This window comes from Triticum urartu, chromosome 1A (genome assembly GCF_056163025.1).
Source record: "Triticum urartu cultivar PI428250 chromosome 1A, HENAU_Tu73, whole genome shotgun sequence".
Classification (NCBI taxonomy): Eukaryota; Viridiplantae; Streptophyta; class Magnoliopsida; order Poales; family Poaceae; genus Triticum; species Triticum urartu.
The window spans coordinates 172,143,894-172,164,884 of record NC_141873.1 but is presented as its reverse complement, the minus strand read 5'-3'; the positions used below and the strand labels follow the sequence as shown (position 1 = coordinate 172,164,884).

The window sequence follows — 20,991 nt, the reverse complement described above, 5'->3', positions numbered from 1 at the left end:
TCTCTTTTCCGATGCTGTTTGGGGGAGGGAGAAAATCCTATGCGACTTGGGTCGCACGCAGCGATCGGGAGACCCGCTCCAACGGTGGGCACTTGGCAAAATAACGCAGGTAAGGCAATTAATACCCCTAAAAAGGCAAGGCACTTAATTCCCTAATTCCTATTAATTCGCTAATCACATTCTTTCCATCCTTTTTCTCACGGCTTCTTCCTACTTTGTTTTCAGCTCAAATCACTGGCAAGATCACCCCGCAAAAAAAAAAACAAATCACTGGCAAGATTTATCCTTGGTCGTCATTGTTGGGGTTGTTCCTCACGTCGGTCCAACCCCATGTGCCAAGATGCAGCTTGAATAACGTAGACGGCGGGGGAGCTGGACGGAGCAGAGGAGCAGGATGGTGGCCATGCACGGAGCGCCAATGGGCAGTGAGGCAATGAGCAGATGAGCTGCGCCTGAAGGACGAGCTGTCCCGGCACCGAGGAACGCAGTCATGGACATCGGGGCCTCGCGGGAGAGCAGCGGGGGTGACGGCCACGGCGAACGAGCCGGAGAAGCGCCTCAAGAACAAGCTTCCGGAGCGCCTAGGGAAGCCGGCCGGAGAGAGCAGCTGAGGCGGCGGGGCGGCGCCGGCTGCCGGGGCGAGCAAGAGGGAAGAAGGAAAGGGGAACCCAGATTACGTACGGCGGCTAGAATAGAATTTAGGATTCGGGATTTGTTAACGAAACAGATGATAAATGGCCCACGTGCTTTGAGATTCGGTTTTGCCAGGTGTCCATCGTTGGAGCGGGTCTCCCGATCTCTGCGTGCGACCCAGGTCGCATAGGAGGTAGTTCTCTCCACGAGGTTAAACTCCGCTGTGGAGGGATCCTCGACGCTTCCGCTCACCGGCCAGTCCCAGTGGCCAGCCGTTGGTATTCAAAATCCGCCGAAGCGGCAGGCTAGCCGTTGAGCAAACGGCTCACACCTATCGGTTCTGCCGGTAACCGACATCCGAGCCGTCCTTTCCACTCCACTTCCTACTCTTCCAGTCTGTCGCATCCACCAATTTAAACCTCCGAGGCGAAGGGAAGGGGAGAGAAGACTTATTTGCATTTCAATCCAATAAAGAAAGAGAAACTTTTCCTTTTGTGCTCCGGCGATTAGGGATTTGGTGGCGGAGGCGGCAGGAGGCTCAGGCGGCGCGGGTCAATCGTTGCTGGGGCAGGGGGACGCGCTGCGTCAGATCCGCCGGAGAGGTAAGCTTTCTTGCGTTTACCCCCGTCTTTCTTGTTTCCAATGGAAAGGTAGAAATCTCCGTTTTCTTTTCCATCGCCGACTCCCTGGGGTTGCAGGTGATGTCGGCCCGTTTGGTGGGGCGGCCATTCGCCGGATCTTAGAAGGAGTTTGCTGTGGATTATTATTTTTCCATATCAAGGGTTCTCACGCGGATTTTGTCTCCGGGGGTTCCGCTACATTGCTGGATGCGTCTCCGATCACGTTGTATTCGGTTTCCCATAGAAAATTTCTTGTATCCGCAATGTGCAAAAAAAAAAATTATGCAAAGAATGTTGGTTATGACCGAGGATTGGGCGAAGATTGCTAGTTGGTGATGTTGGGACCCTGCCTGCAAGATCTTAGTGTTTCTTGTGTGTGTTGGGGTGGGGGGCGGTCAGATTCTTTTGATCTTTTATAATATGGGCTAGCTTATGGGGGGCGGTTAGATTCTTGTGATATGAGGAACCTTGAAAGGTTCAATTGTGTCCACCACCATTTGCAAAGCAGACTAATATTGAACCTTTCAAGGCTCCTCATACCTTGAAAAAATCATATCACAATTTTGAGGAGATACAGAGGGTTTAGTGGTTCAAGATTTGGTTTTGCTCAAGGAGGGTTCTATAGTTCATGATTTGCCTGTGTTCACCCATAACATTAGTGCATAACAAGAATGTCACATACTATCATTAAGATGGAGATGGGATGGTGCAGTCATGTCCTGCCCATAGAGGACGAGACAACCAACCAAGGCTGCCTAGTCCAGGTATAATTAATAAACAGACCCCCGTCGTTTTGGTCTCCTGAAAGCATAGAGGGAAATTCGCCATATGGTGACTCATACTCACTGAGTCATAGATTGGTAACAAAAAATTCCATCCAAACTATTGCTGTCTCTGTGACTCAACTGGAGAATCTCATTACTTGCTTTTACATTCTTCAGAGCCTTTACATTGGCAATTATTGACGATACCACCACCTGTAGCTCCGATACCATGACGAATTTTGTGGATTTTCTGAAATATTTATTACCGAAAAAGGCTTTCGCCCCGCTTTATAAATATTTATTACCTACAGTTGCTAGGGATATACACCGACACAGACAAACACAGCCGAGCATGATGTACAAAATGAGGAGTTTTATTTGTGGTCATGTGGTTGAGGTTACAGTTATTGGACGTTATGTGACCTATTGTAAGCGGTGATACCTCGTACTCTGGTGATGGAGGTTTTGGTAACAAAAGGGGTGAGGTTGGGGGCACACCAAGGCTGTGGTGTATGTAAGTAGTGGAGTCAGAGTAGTACTGGCAACACATTAAACTTGGGAGGGATAGGCTGGTATGCTCGTGAAATGTTGGTGCTTGGTGGTTATTTTTTGATTACTTATTTATGCATCTTTTGCTGAAACGATGATTCTGAAGAAAATCATAGCCTACAAGTCGTATGCTCCATTTCTTAGTGCTGCTTCTATTAGTATTTCTTGATTAATAACCTACTTTGGTCCTCTTTACTTTTCCTTGGCAGCCTATGACCTATTCTCCTTCTGCGACACAACTCGTTGAAGGACTCACTGGGGGTTTGACATTATAATGATTCTTAGACCCTTCCCTGGCTTCTGCTACAGAGTGGAAATTGAATTTTCAGTGTTCACTCGCAATGACAAGTGACAAGGGAAGGACTTCAAAGAAGGCCGCTGAGGGTTCACCCTCTGCTTTGGCTGTGCCTGATGGAAGAGCCAGCAGTGGACCTCAGAAGGGGCAGTTGTCCAATGGGTAAAATAATTGTCAAAGAACCATGCACCAGGTTTTGTATTATACATGTAACTTTATGGATCTGATTCTTTGTACTTTAGGAGGACAACGGGTCCAGCAAGGCGCTCGACCAAGGGAAATTGGACCCTCGAAGAGGTAAAGCTTCGAAATCCGGTTTTGCGTAACTCTTGGCTAAATATATTTTTCAGAAGCATATGTTCTGTTCTTCGGTACTGTAGACTACCTGACTGAGATTTATACACAGAACTTGACTTTGTCCCAAATATTTCTTGTACTCCCTCCGATCCATATTAGTTGTCGCTGATTTAGTACAGACCAGCGACAATTAATATGGATTGGAGGGAGTAACATATTTGGTAATTGTGCATATGTATAATTAATTTAATAGTGCCAGCCATAAATAGTGTACGCTCGGAATTTTTGTGTCTAAATCAGGTACACTCATGTAGTCTGATGTTCTATATGTATGCTACTCAATTGTAGGACGATATACTTCGGAAGGCTGTTGAAATCCACAATGGGAAAAATTGGAAAAAGATAGGTATTTTGTTAACCAACACAACAGTTAGAAAATTGTTCAGTTATTGTATTTGCTAGCACTATTGCTTTAATTTCTGCCACTCTATAACTCGAAAATTTCTCTCCAGACGTGTATTTTATGGTTTGTTGATTTTTGTTGCATGATCCAAACCGACATATCTAAAATGAGGCTCCTTTATTTCACTGCTGCTCCGTGGTTAATAAATCACACAGTGCTCCTGTTAACTACTCAGTACCCCAATTCTACCTAGTTAGAGTTTCTGCTTGAGATAGTATCGCAAGATACTCAGGTTACATTTTGCAAAAGTTTGATTGCCGTGATATAGTCAAAAGTGCCTAGTATTTTTGTAAGTGGGAGAAGAAACATTCTAATTTTGGTTTTTGTGTATTTAGATGATTCCATGTCCATGTTTTATAATGAAAAGAACTGAATGGCGTATTATGGCATCCTTTTCCTGTGCAAGTTACGGTGAACCTCATGGTCGTGTATGTGTTACAGGAACCGACCATAATTTTGCGATCCATGGATTGCCAACTCTTTATTTATTGGGAACATCTTTTGGTTGCGTTGGCTAGTGCATGAAGCTTAACATGGTACCAGAGACCAAGGTCTTTAGTTCAAGTCCTGGCTCTCGCAGTTTATCCAAAAATTTCTGTTGCCCCCCTTTGTGTCCACGTATAGGCCTCTTGAGCCGTACCTCTGAGTCTATCCACATAAGTACAGGTTAAAGGCCAAATTGAACACAGCTTTCACAACTAATATCTGTCACAACATATTGATAGAACCCCAAAATATTAAATACTTTTAAGACAATTTTATGAATATGTTTTGCAACTATCTAACCAAGTATTATTGGGGATATTGGAAGTCGAAGTTTCAAAAGTTTACTTTCCCTCTGTCCAAAAATACAGCCTTTTAGGGAACCGGAAGAAGTATACTATCACATAATTACAGGTTAAAGGCCGAACTGAACACCACCTAGCTGAAGCAAACTCAATCTGTATAGCCTAGATGGATGCCTTGAGTGTTGCATACTAACTCCTAAAATATTGAATCTTGCAATCATGCTGGCTGTAGGGCCCTAGGCTCATGTTCCCAACATATATGCTTTTACTGAAAAAGGCTTTCGCCCCGCTTTATATATAAAGCACCAACGGCATACAGACTGCAAACACCTGACACCACACACACACCCAAGGCAGATACAAGGGAGCTGACGACCAGCAACACTACTCCCAAGATCTGATAGAGGCTAAGGTGTCCCGATGTTTCGATGAGATGGTGGCTATCGTTTTCTGTGGGAGTCGACCTTGACGATCCGACTACGAACGTGAGAGACGTCGCGCCTTAGCAATCGCTAAACCAACTTCCGAGGGTTATTGACCACGCCGGAGCACGATCAACCTGACCACGAGGGTCTGTTTCCTGCGAGCAAACGAAGAACAAGCAAGAAACTGAGATTGCAATCGGGATATTGCGAATATAAGATGAAAGCTTTATTGATCAAGGTGGGGTTCTGTGACGTCTTGGTCTGGTCGTTGGACACAAACGAAGTACGTGAAGTTGCAGCTATGGCGAACTTTTAATCTAAACAAAACCCAAAGTCTAAACGACGCCCTAAGGGCTGTATATATGGAGGAAGAGGGGGGAATTTCGTGGCCCTTGAGGGTGGGGTCCGAAACCAACCCTAACTCTTGTTTCCCCACACATACGGACTCTAAAAATAGCCTATACTTAAGTATTTCGAAATTACATGGGCCTGGCCCATTAATAAGGTGACGCAACACCTAGAATAGCCTATGGACGAATATTATGAAGTGGCATCTTGTATATTTCGCCCAAGGCTTCATGCACTCCTTATGGCGGCTTCAAAGTCCTGAAATCATCACTTGTAACTCCGTTCTTGATCCCCTTGCGCATGCCATCAACTCCATGCGTGTTCTTGCTCCAATGTTCATCCTTCTCCAAGCTAGGCCCTTCATTTGTAAGCAAAACAAATGTATCCAATTTAGGCAGCATCATAATCTCATGAACATTAGAATCATTACCAAGAAACGAAAGTACCTGGTAATTTAATTGGCGTGCGCGAGCTCTAGTAATTGGTCCAGTATATGTAACAGTAGGGGCTGTGGGTGTAACAATGGTATTGATGTCCTCATCAAGATCCCAAAGCAAACAACAAGTAGACAGAAGAGCATAGCTAAGGAACCAAGTCACCGCGAGGAGACAGAGCCGAAACTTGACGAACCAGGAACTCCAGAGCGGTGCTTTCAGGAAAGAAACGACATCGGAGAGCCGCCACCGCCCGATCCACTTAATCGGGGTTTTCACCCGGAGTAATGCGAAGGACGCAGGGCCACCGCGATGGAGCCTTCAGGAAGGGAACGGCGCAAGGATGCCGCCGCCATCGGTCTGGCCCGAACCAGACGAGGTTTTCACCCCGGCCACGACCCTCTGCCTCCGCCCAGGGTACGACATGATGGGAGAGCGCCGGCCGTACCACCACCGTAGAGCGTCGAAGGCCCGCCCCCATGCCGCCCTTGCGGCCATGAAAGCGAGACCGTCAGCGCCCGAGCTACGAGCTCCGCCCACGAGCCCGCAGCTCCCACCACCAAGGCCACCGCCCTGCATCCAGACACTCCGGAGACCTCTAAGGTACGGGCTTTGAGCCAACCGGCAGGACCTAAGCACCATCGGAACGGCCGGTGGCCGTCCCACCCCGAACCCCGATCTGCAGCCAAGAGGCACTAAGCCTGGAAGAGAGGGGAGGGGGAGCGGAGCTCGTCTGGACCGGCACAGCGCACCCCTGCGCCAGTGACAGGTAGTCGGTCTACCCATCCCTCCATCAGCCTCCCCTGCGTCACCCCTAACGCCCTACCACGGCCATCGGCCAGATCCAGGCGAGGAAGAAGCAGCCACCCGTCCGCCGGCGAGGGCCACCAAATCGGCTGCACCCAGCCGCCGAAGAGGGCCTCCAGAGGAGCCAACAACTTGACCCGCACCTCTGCCGTGACGCCATGGCGCCCCACCGCCAGGTACTGTCACCCGCCTCGAGTAGAGCCGCCGCAGCCCACGTCGCCCACACGGCAGAACCAGCCAACGCCGACGCCTCCACCCCGGCCACGCATCCGCTGTGCACCGCCCGCGTCCAGCCCACCACGCCTGGCCTGCCGCTCCGCAGCACCACCATCGAGCACCACCATGCGCCGCCGCGCCCCAGATCCGTGTTTCACCACCGCTCGGGGGCGCTCGCCCACTCCAGGTCCCCACAAGCGAGGAGTGAAAGGGCCCTGCCGCCGCCAGCACCCACCGGGATTTGCCCGGCGGCGCGGACAGGCGGTGGCGAGGGGAGGAAGGGGGAGGGGGGTCGCGCGCCGGCGGCTAGGGTTTTAGTTCACATATATGCTTTTAGTCCACCTCTATGAATGTGTTTTTAGATTTTCTCAATTAATTGATGGCCTAACTAATACACATATTTTGCACCAAGAAAGGGTTAACAATAAATATGCCCTCCTGGAGCACTAGCCTCTCCACAGCGCCTGACAAACTTGTCTGGAAGTGGAATGAGGCAGGCACCTACACTGCCAAATCTGCCTAGCTCGCCTCCTTCCACGGATCGACGGCCTGCAGCGACTGGAAGCTTACCTTGAAGAGCTGGGCGCCACCAAAGGTGAATTTTTTTCACTGGTTAACCAGCTTGGACCGCTGCTAGACGGCGGATCGCCTTGCTCGGCATGGGCTGCAACACCACTCCGCCTGCCCCTTATGCGACCAAGCACGAGAGACTATGCATCATCTCCTGCTAGACTGCCCCTTCTCACGACAGGTCTGGCACCAAATTCTCTCTTGGATGCGCATGACTTGCACGCCGCCTGACAACAACCGATCCCTGCTCGATTGGTGGCACACCGCTAGGCATGACACACCAGCACCAATGAGCAAGGGCCTGGCCTCAGCAACACTCCTCACATCCTGGATGATCTAGAAGCACAGAAATGATTGCATCTTCGACCGTGCGCGCCCATCCGTTCAATCCCTTGTAGGCAGCATAAAGGACGAGGCCCGGCTCTGGGCCAGGGCAGGCACCATTGGACTTAGACTAGTCCTCCCAACAACCTGGGATGTACACTAATGACTGTTGCCTGATTGTAAAACTACCTCCTCGGAGTACTGTAACTGCTCCTGTCCTCCGTTTGCTCCGGGTGAAAATCTTGATCCTTTGGATCGGGCGGTGGCGACGCTTCGGAGCCGTATCCTTCTTGAAGGCACCGTCTTGGAGCACATGTGTGTCGGCGGTCAGCTTGTGTCCTTGTGGTGGCTAGTTCATGGTGGAAGGCTCTGTCATCCCTGTAGTTGTTCTTATTGCTCATCTTTTGCTCGCTTGGGGTTGATGTTGCTGATCTTTAGCACCTTTGTATCTTGTCCTGGGTGTGTGCATTGTGGTGTGGTGGTGTTTGTTTCGGATGTTCGTGGTCCTTTGCTTTATATATAAAGCGGGGTGAAAGCCTTTTTCGGTAAACCCCTCTTTTCAATGAAATGAAACGCAAGTCCCTTTGCGTTTTCTCGAAAAAAAATATGCCCTCCTGGATAATGCTTGTGTTTTTCTTATTTTGCGCACCAATAAATTACACTTTGTACATACTGTTCTCAAACTTCATTGTTATATTATGCTAGCTCCATCTTACAACTGATCTACTAGAAGAAATTGTCAGTATTCTTTAAATATGGTGGCCATATCATTTCAGATATCGCTAACTAGAGTAAATATGATTAGATGTGATCATGCCTTGCACACTAAAGACAAAACGTTCAACAGTTTTTGGCTACACCTACTTGTCTATTTTGTACAAGGCACATTTCATAATAATTTAGCATGGCGTGTTTTGGTGAACATGTTCTAAACATATGATGCACATCTATGTTTTTTTAGATGCATGTACATGAAACTTTTCCCTTGGATTTCATCACGGTTTGACTTAACTTTATGCTTTTGTATGAAGTTTTTTCCCATGACTATTAATGAAAAGTCTTGTTGCATCTTTATCGTAATACGATGCTTGATAAACTACATGTTTTTTCCTTCCAGCTGAGTGTTTTCCTGATAGGACCGACGTTCAATGCTTGCATAGGTGGCAGAAGGTTTTGAATCCTGAGCTAGTCAAAGGGCCATGGTCTAAAGAAGTAAGATCCATATTGAATGATTTTCATTTCTATATTTTAGAAACCAATCCCTAATAATGAACAACATCACATGCCACATTATTCCGTTCGTTGTCCTTCTTTTCAGGAAGATGACATCATTATTCAGATGGTAAAGAAATATGGACCCACGAAATGGTCAACCATCGCCCAAGCTTTGTCAGGACGCATTGGGAAGCAATGTCGCGAAAGGTATGGCATATTAACTCATTTTGCCTTCTATGGAAGTATATGCCACGATAAGTACCGATAATATCAATTCCAGGGATAGTACCGAAGCATGTTGGCTACTATGAAAGTACTTCATCCGTTCCAACATACATAGCATATTAGGTTTTGCTAGGACAAGCCTTTGACCAATACTATTAATGTAACTTTTGTGATACAAAATCACAACCACAAATAATTACTTTGGAAAATGAACCTAATGACATCAATTTTATGTCACACAAAGTATATAAGGCTTGTACTTTTCGAGAAAACGCAAATGGCTTTTGCGTTTCATTGCATTGGAAAGAAAGGGGAATTTACATCCTCCTAGGAGGTAGTTTTACACAGCCAAGAGGGGCTCAGTGGACATCCCAGGATGGTGGCAAAACGACCCTGAGCCCTTGAGCTCCGGCCTTTGCCCAACATCGGGTCTCGTCTTTAATCCTGTCTACCAACTCGTTCAGCGAAGGTCTCACATGGTCGAAAACACACGCGTTCCTATGCTTCCAAACCATCCACGGTACCAGGAGCGCCACAGATTTGAGCGCCTTGCGAAGTGCTGGCGGTGTCGAGTCCTTTGCGCGCAGCCACCAATCCGTGAGCGAGCCGTCGTGCTCGGGCGCCGGTGCCGGTAGGCGTAGCCAAGACAGGACCTCATGCCAAGTCTGCCTAGTGAATGGGCACGTAAGCATTAGGTGTCCAATCGTCTCCGGTTCTTGGTCGCACAGAAGGCACCTAATGCACAGATGTATTTTGAAACAGAGAGAGTATATGTTTTATGGAAAAGCATTGAAATCAGTCGGATGATGAACGCGCTTCGTAAGCCGTCTTCAGCGCGCGCCACGCGTCCGCTGGGCCCACGCGCCGCTTATCTCTGTTCCTCCCTTATCTCTTCCTCCCGATGCGCTGAGCCGCTCGTTCTTTCTTCCTCTTCTTCTTCCTTCTCCACACCGCCCCACACACCAGCACCGTTGCCCGTCGTCGTAGACCAGCGCCGCCACCACCACGCGTTGCTGCACCGCTGCTACAAACTGTCGTCGCCTAGTGTCGCTGCACCGCTGCTGCAAATCGCTGTCACCGCTCACCTCGTGCTGCCGTAGGCTAGGCTGGGCGGAAGCTGCTGTCATGGCCGGCGGGAGCTGCGTGCAACAGGTGAAGTAGAGCGGGCTCGCCGGCGTTGCAATGAAGCAGCACAGGGCCGCCGGAGCTGCAGTGAAGCGCCTTTGGAGCTGCGATGAAGCGCCGCCGGAGTTGATTGAAATGCCGCCGGAGTTGCAACGAAGCTCGCCGGAGTTTCAATGAAGCGCCGTGGGGCTGTTGAAGCTTAGTCGGCGCTACAATGGAGCACGACCGGCGCTGTAGTGAAACACCGCGGGGATCGCCGGAGTTGCAATGAAGCGACGCGGCCGGCGCTGCAGTGGAGCGCTGCGGGGATCGCCGGAGTTGCAATGAAGCGCCTTGGTCGGCGCTGCAGTGGAGCGCCGCGGAGATGCCGGAGTTGGAATGCCGGAGTTGGAATGAAGCGCCACGGCCGGCGCTGCAGTGGAGCGCCGCAGGGATCGCTGGAGTTGCAATGAAGCGCCGCGGCGGGGTTGTCAGTGGTGCAATGGAGCGCCATCGGGGGCCGTCGGTGCCGCCATGGAGCTGCTGCCATGACTGTGTCGTGGTGTTGTCTGATCCTGCGGCTGGGATTTGAGTGTCAGATCGGACGGCTCTGGGGGCGACTTAAATTTGTAACAAATCAATCGGCTGATTTGTAGCAGCCGCCATGTTTTATTGTGGAACTTAAACTTCTACCATATATTCTATTGATACTAGTAGTTAACCGTGATACTGAATTACTGAAGGTATTCTCTTGATCAATTGCTATGGTTCATCGCATGGTGATTATTCTATATATTTCATATTTTAGCACGCGTTCTTTTATGGGGACGTATGTAGTGCAAATGAACAGTGGTGTAATTTTTGAGGATCACGGCGAACTGGGCACCAAGACAGTATAAAAATTTCTAAGTTTCTGATCAGATATCTGCATTTAGGTGGCACAATCACCTTAATTGTATGTAGTGCAAATGAATAGTGGTGTAATTTTTGAGGGTCACGTCGAACTGGGCACCAAGACAGTATAAAAATTTCTAAGTTTCTGATCAGATATCTGCATTTAGGTGGCACAATCACCTTAATCCTGGTATAAACAAAGATGCATGGACGCAAGAAGAGGAGATAAGGCTCATTCAGGCTCATCACATATACGGAAACAAATGGGCTGAACTGTCAAAATTTCTACCAGGAAGGTAACAATTTTACCCTCTGCTAGCGCAATTAGAATTTTCAGTAATGCGATTAGAATTGGAAAAAGTGAATGCTTTGTGAATTGGTAATAATTTATTTCCAGTTTATCTTATGTCTTCACAGTTTGAAAACCTGCTTTTCTATGTTGAATACTTGTATACAAGTAAGAAATGCATCATAACATTGTCCTGTTGGAGTACTAGTGAGCTGGTTTGGACAATAAGGATAACTGAACTAGTGTTTTTATGTTTCCCTGTTAGGACGGACAATGCAATAAAAAATCATTGGCACAGCTCAGTTAAGAAGAAATATGAATCGTATAGAGCAGAAGGATTACTGGCTCAGTTCCAGGGCCTACCAGCTGCTCTATATCCTAGAGGGAGTCTAAATGTTGATTCATCATCTGCAATGACGCAGCAAAATAGTGATGGCAGTGGTTTGAATGTTAATCAGGAGGTACAAGATTCCTCGGAGTTTAGCCAATCAGCATTGGCTAATATTTCTTCTTCTCAAGTGGAGCAAGTTGATGAGCCTGTGGGCTGTCATGGGCAAATACATTCCAGTGATGGAGCGCATGACTCTTACTCTTCATGTCAGGAAGCATGCGATACTAAAGCCAACGATGCTGCCTCTACTTCACCAGAGACTCGTCACCAGTTGTCAATCTCCGAAAATGATCCAGATATGCACTGGCAGCAAGACCTTTCTGTAGCCGACTTCGATCTTCAGTCAGAACTGTGGCAGGATATTTCTTATCAGAGTCTTACTGCACCAGACTCCATCAGTGCTGATTCTTTCTTCAGCCCAAATTACCAGCACAGTGCATGCTCATCTGAAGTTGCGAACAATTTTGAAGAACCACTTTATCCATTGCATACATACTCATCAAGCAGGACAGGCACTGTGCATCATCAAAGTTCTGCAACATCAGTACCTCCATCCTTTATTTGTTCAGGCCGTGCTAGCCAGATTGTTTCCAGTGAACTGCCTATAGTACCAGAATCCAAAGAGCAACAGATGACAAGTGTTGAAGAGTCACTGCCTATAGTACCAGAATCCAAAGAGCAACAGCTGACAAGTGTTGAAGAGTCACAACCTTTGGAATCTACAACCATGGGAAGAGAAGCGTCACCAAACCATGGTAAATCCGTGGTAGGACAAAAGCAGCATTCAGAATCTTTATGCTATGAACCTCCTTGCTTTCCAAGCCTTGAAGTTCCATTTGTCAGCTGCGAGCTCATAAGCTCGAGTGACCTGCCAGAATATAGTCCTCTTGGCATTCGACAGTTCATGAGGCCATCCATGAGCTTCTCCACTCCACTAAGATTATGGAGCTCCCCTACACGCGATAGGAGTCCTGATGATGTGCTGAAAAGTGCTGCCAAAAGTTCTGTATGCACACCGTCGATAATGAAGAAGCGGCAGAGAGAGCCCCCATCTCCTATTCCAGATGTAAGACTTGCAAAGAAAATGGGTACTGAAAAGGATTGTGGTAGCTCAGCCATGCCATCCACAAGAACTGAGAGATCTTGCAGAGATGCCACTCGAGATGATTCGCTTGATTTGATTCCTGAAAATTTGAAAGATATCATTTATCAGGGTAAAACTGAAGATAATGCAAACATAAATACTTTGGAGAAACGAGAGAGATGTTCCACTACCGAGAGGGATACCGCTTACAATCTAGTGAGTGTTCTCATACTACTGATTCTTCCTTTTATTCATTACCATAATGCCAGGGTATTGCCAATCAATCATGGTAAGGTAGGTAGCATACACTGGGAATATCCCCGGTGTCTGAACTCTGAAATACTGGTTACCAGGGAAGTACAAACTGGGTGTTAACTCTTAAGGTAGCATGGGCAGTTGGCAAATAATTCAGCAACAGGCAATAAAATTTCAAGACTAACGTGAAGCTGGTAAATTTAAACGAGTGTCGTGCTTATACATGTTTCCTTACCTGATCTTCTCCTTGCCAAAATGGTTTAATGCAGGTATCCGCAGGGATTCTTACTGATAGGAATGGTCCAAATCCAGAACGTCGGAAGCTAAATACCCCTACAAAATCTTTTTCTAAAGACATAATATCTTCTCGATCAAAACCAACAGAACTTCTCGTTGAAAAATATTCAGTGTATATCAATGCTGATTATGAGTATGTAAACATGTAAGGTTTATACTCTCTTATATTTTTCTATCTAAGCAGTTTCTTTTGTTTAATAGACATATGAACTGTATAGTTCTTTAACATCAATCGAATCAGTGTATGTCATTTTTATCAAATTAAGAGTTGACACATGAAACACATCTTGTGCAAACCAATAGCTAAAATATTTTCTACTTTATTCTTTTTTTAAAGAACATGTGCCACCTAACTTGGCTGACACATGGATGTCATGTCACGAATAAATATTGAAAATAATTAGGTTAATACTATCGAATCTTGCCAAAATCATTTCACGCCCATTTTAACTAAAAGTTATTGATTCTTGTTCCTATGAATTTTAGACTATCCTACATTACAATTCCAAACTAAGTTATGTTTTTAATTCTGAAAAAGAATACAGATTATCTTATTGTTTACTAAGTTGTTCACTATTTCTTCATGTGTAGTCCAATCCATTATCTTCCATGTTGGTAAATTTAATCAGGGAGATTTATCATGTTGAAGTTTAATTAATTTATTACTTTTCTTATTTATCATTAGTATCTAGGTTGATAAGTAAACATATGTGAAATATTTTTTTAAGTGTACTAGATTGGTAAGTACATTTGCACCTAAACTATTTTTGTGTTGATTTGATCTTCAAACAAATTTGTAATCATGCACCAGATATGTTGTGGCTGCCTGACTTGTATTGTTTCCACCACCACTTGAGCGTTAGCATATTTCTTATCTAAACAAAACAGAAGTATTAAATCTTTTCGTAGTAAACTTTTTCTCGTGTTGCCCCAAGTCTGTTAAGTTGCAATAACAAACTCCTATCTGGTTATAACCATAGCTCTCTCTGTCCTGTTGTAAATTACTACTCCCTCTCTAAAGAAATATAAGACTGTTCACGCTCTTATATTTCTTTACAGAGGGAGTATTTACCTTGTTATGCGGCCTCAATGATACAACAAAAGGAATCCTTTTTTATTGTTGATATTCCTCTAATAGTGTGAGTAAAGAGTTCCCACCATTAATAGTGAATCTCCGAACTGCTATTTTTGCAGACTAGCTGATACCCCAGGAATCAAAAGAGGGTTAGAATCTCCTTCTGCATGGAAATCTCCTTTGTTCACAAACTTCCAGGTAGTTTATTTGCATTACTGCATCATAGAGGCCAGTTATAATTATGTTCAGTACACTTGCAAACAAAAGTTATATTTCCAATCAATACGTTGCTGTTTGGAGTAATACTTGTGCGCTTAAAGTAGCTGTCGTCATGCTGTTCTTTTTAGGATGGATTCTTCATGAGCCCAACAGGCACAACTTTTGATGCTCTAGGATTGGTGAAGCAAATAAATGAGCAGAACGCTCCAGCTCTGGAGGAAGCGCATGAACTCCTGGAAAGTGGGAGCCTATGTAACAAGGAAAGCTCTGATAAGGAAAACATAAAACATATTGTTATCAAGAAGGAACATGCTACAACCAATCAGATATCCAATGTCATGGTACGTAAACTTCACCGCCGCCTATTTTGAATACTACTACTGATGGTTGCTATTGATTGTATTGAAATTCAATGAAAATGTTACGTATGTTGAATTCGCATGAGGTTCCTCGAACCGACGCCATGTCATGCAAGAAGAAAACATAGAAACTTTTTACTGCAACAAAATGCGAACCTTGAGTGCCTACATCATGTTCACTAATTAATAACCTTATTACTTCTGCAGTCGGAAGCAAGGATTCTTGATTTCAACGAGTGCACCACACCTGTGAAGAAGAAAGAAGACAACAGATGCAGCACTTTAGGAAGATCTCCAACTTCCTCTTATGTCTTGAAGAATGTGCGGTAGCGTCTTGAGAAAGCTTTTCTGATGCAGAATCAGTATGTACATGCCTGTAGCTCCTATTAATTTAATTGTATACATTTTTCTGCTTCTTTTATCTATATACTCATTGCTCGTCACTCCTCATTGTCTATGCATGTCTATTGTGTTAAAACTTTGTCATGCTGCTCGCGGTTAAAGAAAAAGGGCTTACCATATGGTCTTACAATCAAACTTATTTGTCATGGGGACATTTGTGAAAGTCGTAATGCCATCGAGAAGAACACAACTTCATAGTATGTCATGGAAAAATGTCAGGAGATCTCACACTTGTGTTTCCAACCTTGAGTTACTCGGGAAAGGTGGACCGTGCCAGCTGCGAAATATTATTGCTCTAAGATAATGTGTGAATGTCCATAAAATGTCACAGAGAAGAACGCAACTTCGTGTTATGCCATGGGAAAAATGCCAGGAAGGGACATAGCTATATTTTGAACCTTGAGTTCCTTGGTGAAGAGGAATCATTCTGATATGTCGGTTTCTCATTTAGTTTTATTTTTTTATCAAACTTTTGGTGTTTGGTTGTGTGCATCTTCGTTATGTAGAGGCCGGATGTTACTCATCATGCTTTGTATCCGCTTGATGCTACATTTTGAGTTAATAAAAGCGCCATTTATCGAAAAAGCTATATTTCGAACCTTGAGTTCCTTGGTGAAGACGAATCATTCCTGCTGCGAATGAGTACTATCTAAAAATGTTACCTTTTTTTATTTTTACAATGTATAAAATCCAATTTGTGCACAGATCCTTTAAAACTCTTAAGCTCACTTGAGAGGGAGGCTATTGGTTGATTGGGGGATGTGGCTTGTGTGATGGGTCCTCGGTGTATTGGTCATTTGTCTCGGCGTGTCGGTCTGCTCGCCCAACTCCAATACCGGTTGTATTTGTGTTGCTCACTTATTCTCAATTGGGTTGTGTGGCCTTTTCACCGTCTTATAGATTTGGGGAAGAGGAGGAAAAGCTACCGGCTTAGGCTTAGGGCATGTACAATGGTTGATAAGATAGTCTTATCTTAAGTTTTGCATGTAATTTAGAGATGACAAAAAAGAAAGTCTACAATGGGTCATCTCTTAGCCTTATCTTCAATAACTAGCAATTCCTACAAACATGGTGAGACATATTGTGCTAAGAGATCATCTCTTGTCTTCTCTTAAATAAGAGAAGACAAACCTTTTCTTATGAGCTCTCTCTCCTTCACCTCATCAATGATCTTACATGGCATTCTTAAGATAGCACCATTATACATGCCCTTAGGCGCCACACAGGCCAAGCGCACCGTTGTCGCACCTTTCGCCTACATATCATAGCACCGCCAGTCTCCTCGACCCCGCCCAACCGCATACACCTATGCCGCTGTCGTTGGATGGCCTCTGCGCTCTTCCAGCAGATGCGCTGGAGGCGAGGTGGGTTTAGGCCAATGCTTGATGTTGATGGACTCTCCCAGCGTGATTGCAGTTCCTGACGGCCGGACGTTGACGATCTCTATTCGGCTCCACCTGTGTTGCCCTCCCGTCTGGCCTGTGTCGTGCTTGGTTCGTTTTGCTCCATTATATTACTACTCCCTCCGTTCCAAATTATTCGTCGCAAAAATAGATGTATCTAGAACTAAAATACATCTAAATACATCCATACCCACGACAAATAATTTGGAATGGAGGGAGTACTAGTCAATGTGTACGTGCAATGCACGTTAATTTGGAAGTATATTAAGTGCATGCAGATATTAAGTAGAATATTATTTGTGTGTTATTATGTGATTAGCACTATATTTGGCATGAAATTAATTACACGTTAAACGTGTTGAGCGCTCAACTTTGAAGCAGTCTAGGTAGTTGGATTGACATGATTTGATGGCCCAGATTTATTGAATCTATCCTTTTGGGTCTTTTTTATATTGGTAGACTAGTAAACATGTCTGTGCGTTGCAACGTGTTAGAGGCTAGAGTTCTGTCCGGTCTTGGTCGAAGACAGTAGGGGAAGGAGGGGGAAGGGCGAGGGCTTGAGCGCGGCGGCCGGCGGCGGGGCGCCGTCCTGGCGCGGTGCGGCGGCGGCGAGAGAAGGAGGCGGCTAGGGTTTAGGGTTTCCGGCTCCTCTGGGAGCCGGGCACTAGAAATAGTCTTATTGCTTAATTTCAAAAAGAGTCTTACAACCTATATTTATATTCTAGATAACTTGCAAAAGAATTAACCTAAGATAACTTGTATAAGAATTAACCTAAGATAACTTGCATAATCTGAAAATAAAAACTAAGATAACTTGCGGGCCTAAGCCTGCCTGTTGGGCCTCCTTCGGCCATAGACCTGGCCGTCATAACATCTCTCCCCGCCTGCGCAAACAGCTCGTCCTCGAGCTGAAAGTCGGGGTAGTGCTGGAGGAACTCCTCGCGCTGCTCCCAAGTAGCATCCTCGTCTGGTAGTCCAGTCCACCAGATCAACACGTACCAGGAGCCTCGGCGCAGCTGAGCCTGGAACGCCTTCTCTGGTTCAGGAAGGAGACGCCCGTCCGTGACCGGTGGAAGAGCCGGCGGTGCCGCAGGTGGCTCGCTGCGGAATGGCTTGAGCAGCCCGACATGGAAGACATCATGGATCCGGGCGCCTGCCGGAAGCTGCAGACGGTAAGCCACTTTTCCAATGCGTTCCAGGATCGCAAAGGGACCGGCATAGCGAGGACCGAGCTTCTTCCTCGCGCGGGGGTCCAAGGACTGCGTAGAGCGGTGAAGTAGACGCAGCCAGACCCAATCACCCACTGCGTACTCCGCCTCGCGATGGTGGCCATCATAGTAACGTTTGGCCAACTGCTGGGCCTGCAGGAGTCATTGCTGGATCTCCGCGATCATCTCATCACGACTTCTCAGAAGGGCCCCGGCTACCTCGGTCCGCGCCGAGGCCGGATCAACCGGCAGGATCGGCGGGGGTGGCCGGCCATACACCACCTCAAAGGGCGTAGCTCGCAGGGCGGAGTGATAAGAGGTGTTGTAGCAGTACTCTGCCCACGAGAGCCAGTCCACCCATGCACGAGGGCGATCACCTGTAACACAGCGCAAATACATGGCAATCACCTTGTTAACGATCTCAGACTGGCCGTCCGTCTGAGGGTGGAAGGCTGTGCTGAGGCGTAGCTTCACGCCCGCCAGCCGGAAAAGGTCACGCCACACGTGTCCTGTGAACACGGGGTCCCGATCACTGACGATCGAAGAAGGGAACCCGTGGAGACGGACAATGCCATCGAAGAAGGCCCGGGCAACCGATGCCGCTGAATATGGATGGCCGAGCGGTATGAAATGAGCATACTTGGAGAAGCGGTCGACCACCGTGAGAATGACAGACTTGCCGCCCACCTTGGGAAGGCCCTCGATGAAGTCCATGGAGATGTCCGCCCAAACCTGAGTAGGGACCTCCAAGGGTTGCAGCATGCCAGCCGGCCGTAGAGTCTCCGTCTTGTTGCGCTGGCACGTCACACACGACCGTACCCAGTCACAGACCAAGGCACGATCACCGGGAATGTAGAAGTCGGCGCGGAGACGATGGAGCGTCTTCTGCACTCCCTCATGGCCCGCCGAGTGAGCGAGGCGCAGCACCTGCTGGCGAAGATCGTCGTGCGCCGGAATGAAGACCCGGCGCCCATGGAGAAGCAGGCCATCGGCAAGGCGCCACGGTTCCTCCAGCTCACCCGCCGCCAACTGCTGCTGTAGGAGGAGGGAATCGGCCGCAGCAGCAGTCGCCCGGCGGATGTCGTCGTAGAGGGCGAAGGAGGGCCCGGTGATGATGCAGAAGGCCGCCCCCTCCGCCGCACCGTCGTCCACATCGGCATCACGCCGAGACAGGGCGTCGGCGACGGTGTTAAGGCGACCCGGATGGTACTCGACGGTGAAGTCAAAGCCAAAGAGTTTACTGATCCATTGGTGCCGGGGCACCGTCGAGAGCCTCTGATCTAGCATGAACTTGAGGCTGTAATGATCCGTGCGGATTTGGAAAGAGCGACCCCAAAGATAGGGCCACCAATGGCGTACGGCCTGCACCAACCCAATGAGCTCACGCTCATACGCCGCCAACTTAAGATGATGTGCGGCAAATGGGTGACTGAAGAAAGCGAGGGGTCCCTCGCCCTGGTGTAGGACCGCACCGAACCCCGCACCGGAAGCGTCGCAGTCGACGGTGAAGGGGAGGTCAAAATCCGGCATCTGCAGTACGGGTCCCGTCGTGAGGGCCCCCTTGAGGGCCTCGAAGGCTGAAGTGGCCTCCTCGTCCCAAGAGAAGGCGTCACGCCGGAGGAGACGCGTGAGTGGGGCCGCGATGAGGCCAAACTCCCGGATGAACTTCCGGTAGTACCCCGCGAGGCCAAGAAACCCGCGAAGAGCACGCGGAGACTGCGGAATCGGCCAGGCGGCGACGGCCGCGACCTTGTCGGCATCCATGGCCACTCCCTTGGCCGAGATGACGTGGCCGAGGTAAGCGACCGACGGCGTCCCGAACGAGCACTTCGAGCGCTTAAGATGAAGATGATGCGCCCGAAGCTCGTTGAAGACGATGGCCACATGCTGGAGGTGCTCCGCCCAAGAGGCGTTGTAGATAAGAATGTCATCAAAGAAAACGAGCACAAACCGGTGTAAGTAAGGCCGAAGGACATCGTTCATCAAGGCCTGAAACGTCGCCGGGGCGTTGGAGAGGCCAAAGGGCATCACCAAGAACTCGAAGTGGCCATGATGAGTCCGAAACGCCGTCTTGGCGATGTCGTCTGGATGCATGCGCACCTGATGATACCCTGATCGAAGGTCCAGCTTGGTGAAGAAGCGTGCCCCGTGCAGCTCGTCGAGAAGCTCATCGACAACCGGAATAGGAAACTTGTACTTCAATGTGAGAGCATTAAGGGCACGGTAGTCAATGCAGAAACGCCACGTGCCATCCGACTTACGCACGAGGAGGACCGGTGCTGTAAACGGGGACGTGGAGATGCGGATGATGCCGGCGGCAAGCATGAGTGCACACTGTCGCTCCAACTCGTCCTTCTGCAGCTGTGGATACCGGTAAGGCCGCACGGCCACAGGGGCCGATCCCAGAAGGAGGTGAATACGGTGGTCGTAGATCTGGGCCGGTGGCAGACCCTGCGGCTCCTCAAAGAGATCCCGGTGCTGCTGCAGGAGCCCGTCCAAGAGCGGATGCTCGGCCTCCGTGGTCGCCGTGGCCAGCTGAAGAGGGGGCGCGGGTGCGGCCCCCCGAATGCCCTCCCACCGAATGCGATGACCCAAACGCCAGAAGGTCATCGTTAGCGCGTCAAAGTCCCAAAGGATAGGACCCAACGTGCGCAAGAAGTCGACGCCGAGGATAAAGTCGAAGCAGCCCAAATCGATGCCGGCGCATGTGATGGTGAAGTGCTCATCGCCGATAGTGATGGGCACGTCGCGGGCGAGCCCATGGCAGCGTAGACGGTCGCCATTCGCGACCGTGACCCGTAACTGCTCTCCTCCGGCCGGCTGGAGCGCAAGACACCACATGGTGGCCTCTGGCAGGAAATTATGCGTGGAACCTGTGTCCAGGAGGGCCACCAGGCGCTCGCCATGGATCATGACCGGTAAAAGCATCGTCCGTTCATCACGGATGCCGGCCAGCGCGTGAAGGGACACCACGAAGGCGGTAGCCGGGCCCGGTGCGGATGCCGCTGCGGGCTCCGCAAGAGTCGGGGTGCCGAGGT

General features: G+C 48.2%; 1 protein-coding gene across 1 annotated transcript; it reads left to right on the top strand.

The window, feature by feature from the left end:
• The first annotated feature begins 849 nt into the window (after positions 1-849).
• Positions 850-15,383, top strand: LOC125553886 (transcription factor MYB3R-1). The gene is made up of 12 exons (XM_048717540.2): positions 850-1,235; positions 2,776-3,023; positions 3,104-3,158; positions 3,507-3,564; positions 8,651-8,745; positions 8,852-8,955; positions 11,139-11,267; positions 11,526-12,951; positions 13,260-13,432; positions 14,482-14,560; positions 14,710-14,922; positions 15,148-15,383. The coding sequence occupies exons 2-12, from the start codon at positions 2,908-2,910 to the stop codon at positions 15,268-15,270; spliced, it is 2,571 nt and encodes an 856-aa protein (XP_048573497.2). The 5' UTR covers positions 850-1,235; positions 2,776-2,907; the 3' UTR covers positions 15,271-15,383.
• The last annotated feature ends 5,608 nt before the right edge of the window (positions 15,384-20,991 follow it).